We start from the raw sequence: 6,000 nt of genomic DNA on the forward strand, positions 1-6,000 counted from the left end.
AAATATCGCGCACAGAAGCATATGACCTCGCCAGTGCAGGGCAGTGGCTAGTGTGAGGGAAATCATTAGCAATGCAAAGTCATGGTGCTCTGATACTCTTGTTCACAGATTGGGAAAAAAAGGATCTGCTAATGTTAACGTAAATGTTTCTGGATGTGCTTTATTCCAAACTACAGCTGACGGTGAGTCTGCTTCATTTCAGATCATGTAGCTGAGGACAAGAAGGGCATTTCTTTCATTGTGTTCAGATGGTTGAATCTGTGTTTATGGGTAGTTTGTGCTTTACTGTTATGTCTTGACTCTGAAGAGTTGGGTAAATGTGTGCATTTACAGTTGGTTACAGAAGAAACTGTGACACTCTAGCATGTTTTTTTTAGATATTTTATAACAAAAGTTGCCTTTCTTTCGGTGATAATCAAACAAAACAGTATTTTGCAGTCCCTGAGTCATGTTTATGATAAGCTGTACAGCTGGTCAAGAAGTGGATTTGTCAGATTATCTGAATCATCATGAGCTTGTAACCAGAGGAGTCCTTCTTTAATGAACATCAAAACACTTTTGGACCACAATTTATTTTCCTGAGGAGAATTAAGAGTATTAGACACCGTTATGTTGGGTGCAGATGCCCACCTTGTGCTACACCATGGTGACTGGTGAAAGCATGTCACATGACACATGGTGCCAGACTTCAGTGTTGCACTTTTAAGGGGCCTGCCAACTGCAGAGGGGGGCAAAGAGCCATCCTTCTTCTCTGGATTCACATTCATGCAAAACCAGCAGGTCAACATTGTCCTCTACGCTGTCTCCTATGCCTCTTACGCCTCCTGCTGAGCCGGGTAACAACTCTGACATTTGTACTAGACTGGACATTCAAGCATGTTAGGAACTCAGGGCAACCAGTAATGATCAGCACAGAGTAGATAAAACATTTTTTGCATGATTTGTAGGCTTGAAATTAATCCTGAATTTGAAAAACTAAATTGATGGAAAGAAGTCTAAAACTGGAAGTATGATTAATTTTTATTCAAGCATCCAAAGTTCACTTTTGAGTGTATACATTTATATTAAGGTACAGTATTATGTGGACTACTATGTAAATACTAAATCTGCTCAAGTTGTGTTTGTAAGTTTGCTTCTAAATACTTGAAAAATATTTCTAGCTTCTTTAATAATCTTTCAATGTTTTGAGTCTCTGGTTGTCACTGATATACAACTGAAGATTGGAAATTGAACCTGCAACCTCTTTACTGTGAGGCCACAATGACTATTTTCACTGTTGATTAATCTGCCAATTATTTCCTCGATTATTCTGTTAATCGCTTACAAGAAAATATTTTAAAAATAGCACAAATTCCTCAAGTCCTAGGTGACCTATTCAAATCACTTGTTTTGTCTGACCACCAGTCTGAAGATATTAGTTTATCATGTAAGACAAAGAAAAGCAGCAAATCCTCACAATTGACAAGTTGGAACTATAGTGAATGTTCAGTAGGCTATTTTACTCAAAATAGTAACTGCTTGATTTTCTGTCAATAAACAAATTTATTCATCATCTTATTATTGCAGCTTTAAAATCTACTGGTTTCTCCTCACGGCAAACAAACATTCTCAACGCTCCTCATAATTCTCCATTTTTTTAGGAAATGTTTGATGCGCAAAAATGAAATTTTATTTTTCAACAATTAGTTTTTAATGTATCTAGTAATCAGTAGCTGATAATAACGAACAGGAACACATTCTAACCTTAAGATTCCCTAATCTTACCTCAGCTAATGATGCAGTCAACACATTTACACACTACAAAATTATACACAGGTATTATTATACACCAGTTAAACTTTTAATAAATGGCTGTACTGTTATTCCAGTTACTTTTAAAAATGATCATGAAGATGCACTGATGCATTTAATGTGGGAATGTTTCTTTTGTTTCTCCTTTTTGGAAATGAGTAGTCAAAAGTATTTTTGAGAGAATGGTCGCATCTACCCATCTCTGTTTATTAGGAACCAGGTCTCTTGGACTTGCACTGACTTATCGGCACTTCAGGGATTGGTCTCCACTAGTGGAAAAGTCAGACAAAGCCTGATTTTTCTAAAAGGTTCGGATTAATGAAAGACATTGCCTCTTTTGATTCTAAAGTAGGAAGAAAGTACTCCTATTTAATACTGTGAAAATGTTGTTTTTATGTTATAGTTTTTTATAGTATGCATCGTATTATTCGTTTTTTTCTTTTCTTTCTGTTGGCTAATTGTATGTGCCCAACAGGTTCTGTTTATTCTGCTCCATGTTCCTCAATGATGTACTGTAGGTCTTGTGTTGCATGTTATTTTTGCAGTGGAAAAGATTCCATTACAACAAAAACCTAACATATTTAGCACAATATTCTCTCAGCTGTTGACAATTTGATATATTCTCCATCAGACCAGGAACCAAAGATGAACTGGGCGTCATTTTATGCTGTCATCAGCGGTGTGAACAGACACTCCACAGGCATTGGTCGCATCTGGCTCTCTGTCCTGTTCATTTTCCGCATCCTGGTTCTGGTAGTTGCAGCGGAGAGCGTGTGGGGCGACGAGAAGTCCGGATTCACCTGCAACACCCAGCAGCCGGGCTGCAACAGCGTCTGCTACGACCACTTCTTCCCCATCTCCCACATCCGCCTCTGGGCGCTTCAGCTCATCCTGGTCTCCACCCCTGCCCTGCTGGTCGCCATGCATGTGGCCCACCGCCGCCACGTCGACAAGAGGCTCTACAAACTATCAGGGCGGAGCAACCCCAAAGACCTGGAGCAGATAAAGACCCAGAAGATGAAAATCTCTGGGGCTCTGTGGTGGACGTACGTCATCAGCCTGATGTTCCGCATTATCTTTGAGGTCACCTTTATGTATCTGTTTTATATGATCTACCCTGGTTACAAGATGATCCGGCTGGTGAAGTGCGACTCGTACCCCTGTCCCAACACGGTGGACTGCTTCGTGTCGAGGCCCACAGAGAAGACTGTCTTCACCGTGTTCATGCTGACTGCATCAGGGGTTTGTATTCTGCTCAACATTGCAGAGGTGGTCTTCTTGGTGGGGAAGGCCTGCAGTAAGCACACTGCTGGAGACTCGACTGTGGGGGCTTGGATCCAACAAAAGCTCTGCTCGTACTAATAAAACACACAGATTTCATACTTGCACAAAGGGACATATATATGTGACATTGGATCCAAGCGACAGCCATTGATTTAACTTGTGAGTAAAGTGCATATAATATACTGTATGTTGCAGTTTGACATAGGATGATTTATTATTTATCCAGTGGTTTATAATCTCAGTGACAAAGCATTCAATGCCAAAGTCACCAGACTTAAGCTAATACCCCACAGGAACTACCGTTTACATATTCTGCTATGAACCTAAAGACTGTATACAGCAGCACTTTGTACTGACATGATGTAATATCTTGATGTTAGGCCAATAGACATCAATTAAGTAACATGTTGTGACGAAATATGCCAACTGATCACATTATAGGCTTTCATTGTCATGTACGTTGATATCCACAGTGGTGGACATTTGTTTGAACTTGAAATGAAAATATTAAACTATGAAATGTGACAAATGTTATTTAAAATAATAAGAGAAGTGTGCCGGAAAATACAATGTAGTAGTATTTTGGGCGTTGTTATTTATAATATTCTATTATTTACATTAAATATGATCACAAACATCACGTGTTTGCCTAATCACCATGGACTGAGTCTAATGGACTGGAAGATTTATCTTTTTCTTTTCTTGAGTTATGAGAGAGATGTTGTACTAATACATGGAAAACATGTAAAATCATTGAGTGTTTGTTGAATACTGATGTTTTTTGATTTACTATTAATTGCTTAACATGTTATATAATCCTTGTGCTTATGGGACATTTTTGGCTTTTTAATAATTTTTGCAAAGGCGTGAGTTGTTTTTTTTCTTGAATTTTGGAAGATCGACCTCATAAACCGACAAAAAGGTAAAAGGTCACCATTCAAACCACGATTATTGATCCCACGGCCATTACAGCATAACATTGTGTATTCTATTATAGCAGATCTAGAGCCCTGGTTTTTAAATTGTACTTTTTTTCTGATGTACTTGCCCTGCAAAAACATAATGCAGTGCATCAAAATCAATGTTGTATTTGACATTATGTGAAAAAAATCACACTGGCATTTATAATACAGAGAATAATCATTAAAACACAACAGTGGCGTAATGTAAAAAAAACAACAACAACTGGCATTTAACTAGTGGAAGTTTTTTTAGAGTTTAAAATGCAGTATTTTCTTAAGAAAACAATACATAGACTAATACAAAACGAATCCCTCTCAATCATTATGACCAACATGTTGCAGAGAGGGTCTCTGCCTGCATTTTCTTAGTTTGCTGTGTGCTCTTACATTGCAGTGTGTTTTTATGTGCTTCAGTCGAGGGGGGGAGACGAAGAGCAGGGAAAACTGCTCTTCGTCTCCCCCCCCCCCTCCCTGCTTCCTGCACGGTTGTGCGGAGGTGTGGGTGTGTTTATTTGTGCTTTAGAAACGTAACCACCATGAAACAATCTGGAAAATACGATTTTATTTCTCTGCTTTGGTCTCGCTAACGCTGCTCCCTCTCTTCATTCACTCTCTTGCTCGACCACTGCTTTGCTTCCATTTAGTATTCAGAAAATAATTCAAATATTGTGTTATTTTCATAACAACAGAGGCATCGTGTAAAGAACCTGCAATTTTAAAGGGTTACAATTCTGAAAATGAATGAATATTTGGTGGTGATGATCAGGGCTGAAGTTGGCTGAAAGACTTCATTTTGTGAAAGTGGAAATTAATATACATGTATAATTTTCTGGCAGTTTATTAATGTGGACATTTTTGCAAGCAACATTTTTTTCTTTAAAGTGAGGCACAAGGGTTAAATTGATTCATTTTGAAGCTGGATGTTTATGTCTTCAGTACACAGAAGAATAAAATCAACCACAGTTTGTGTAATTGTGTAATTTCTGCTTTCTTTACAAATCAAAAATGTGATTTACAAATGCTAAAATGACTCTTGTGAATTGCCTGTGGCTTCTTAAATTGTCATTTGACTCCAATGGGAGTGCTCCAACATATAACAGGGGAACATTTTTCTGGTGTACGGTATGTTGATATATTCTGAAATTACCGGAGAGCAGCACCTTTTTGCAAGAAGAAATGAATCTGCACTTACAGTTGTGCCACTTTCAGAAACGTGAATGAAACGTCATCACACATTTACAGTAGTGGCGACGTTACCATCTTTAGGCCAGAGATCTTCGGAGCCGCGTTGCCACCTGTGAGGAAACGTCTTAAGCGCCTTCTGAAGACCAGAGTGCAGAGTTTTGGGTTATCAATAGCATGGCCATGTAAGGGGTCAGTGTGTGGGTGACAATGGTTGACCCTGCGGACAGCTGGACCTGAATTGACCGAGCATGGGGGCATTTCACACCTATCTATAGTGTTCAGATTGACCTGTAGCATATTAGCAGCACTGCACCAAAAAAACAAATTCCTCCAATCTGGTATTCCTGTCTGTGACTAGTTAGTGGTGACTGTGCGTTGTTACATACGTATATGTGGGGCATCTCAGTACCACCCACACGTTTTGATGAAGAGATTGGCAAAGTTAGTTTATAGAAGTTCATCAGAAGGAGACGGATTTTGATGATTATCTTTTTTTATAGCTTATTGGTTGAACCATTGCACAGCGTTTTGTTCGCCATGCACACAACGTTTTTTTGCAGAACCTTTATACAAGATCTATTTGTAAAGAGGACTTTCTACAACCTAAACGCACGAAAGACAATTAAATGATATTGTGTAGTCCTCTCAGCCATCTAACTGTAAGGGAAGTCATTGTTTATAATTTTACATTCCTATATTTCAATTTTAAGTGGGGTTTTAAGATAAATATGTGTGTGTGTGTGTGTGTGTGTGTGTGTGTGTGTGTGTGTGTGTGTGT

The 6,000-nt window shown here is 38.7% G+C and overlaps 1 protein-coding gene across 2 annotated transcripts; it reads left to right on the plus strand.

Moving 5' to 3' along the window:
• The first annotated feature begins 31 nt into the window (after positions 1 to 31).
• Positions 32 to 5,009, plus strand: gjb1a (gap junction protein beta 1a). Of its 2 annotated transcripts, none has more exons than XM_031857586.1 (2): positions 32 to 182; positions 2,423 to 5,009. In XM_031857586.1, the coding sequence occupies exon 2, from the start codon at positions 2,437 to 2,439 to the stop codon at positions 3,151 to 3,153; it is 717 nt and encodes a 238-aa protein (XP_031713446.1). In that variant the 5' UTR covers positions 32 to 182; positions 2,423 to 2,436; the 3' UTR covers positions 3,154 to 5,009. The 2 variants fall into 2 exon arrangements, with proteins under 2 accessions (XP_031713446.1, XP_031713445.1); XM_031857585.1 differs by lacking the exon at positions 32 to 182 and adding an exon at positions 208 to 836.
• The last annotated feature ends 991 nt before the right edge of the window (positions 5,010 to 6,000 follow it).

The sequence above is a fragment of the Anarrhichthys ocellatus genome, unplaced genomic scaffold, assembly GCF_004355925.1.
Source record: "Anarrhichthys ocellatus isolate YVR2014 unplaced genomic scaffold, GSC_Weel_1.0 scaffold18, whole genome shotgun sequence".
NCBI lineage: Eukaryota > Metazoa > Chordata > Actinopteri > Perciformes > Anarhichadidae > Anarrhichthys > Anarrhichthys ocellatus.

Bases quoted from the DNA above. Each gene is read 5' to 3' on its own strand.
- gjb1a (XM_031857585.1), top strand. From the start codon at position 809: ATGCCTCTTACGCCTCCTGCTGAGCCGG. The intron at 837-2,422 runs GTAACAACTCTG...ATTCTCCATCAG, and splicing joins TACGCCTCCTGCTGAGCCGG to ACCAGGAACCAAAGATGAAC.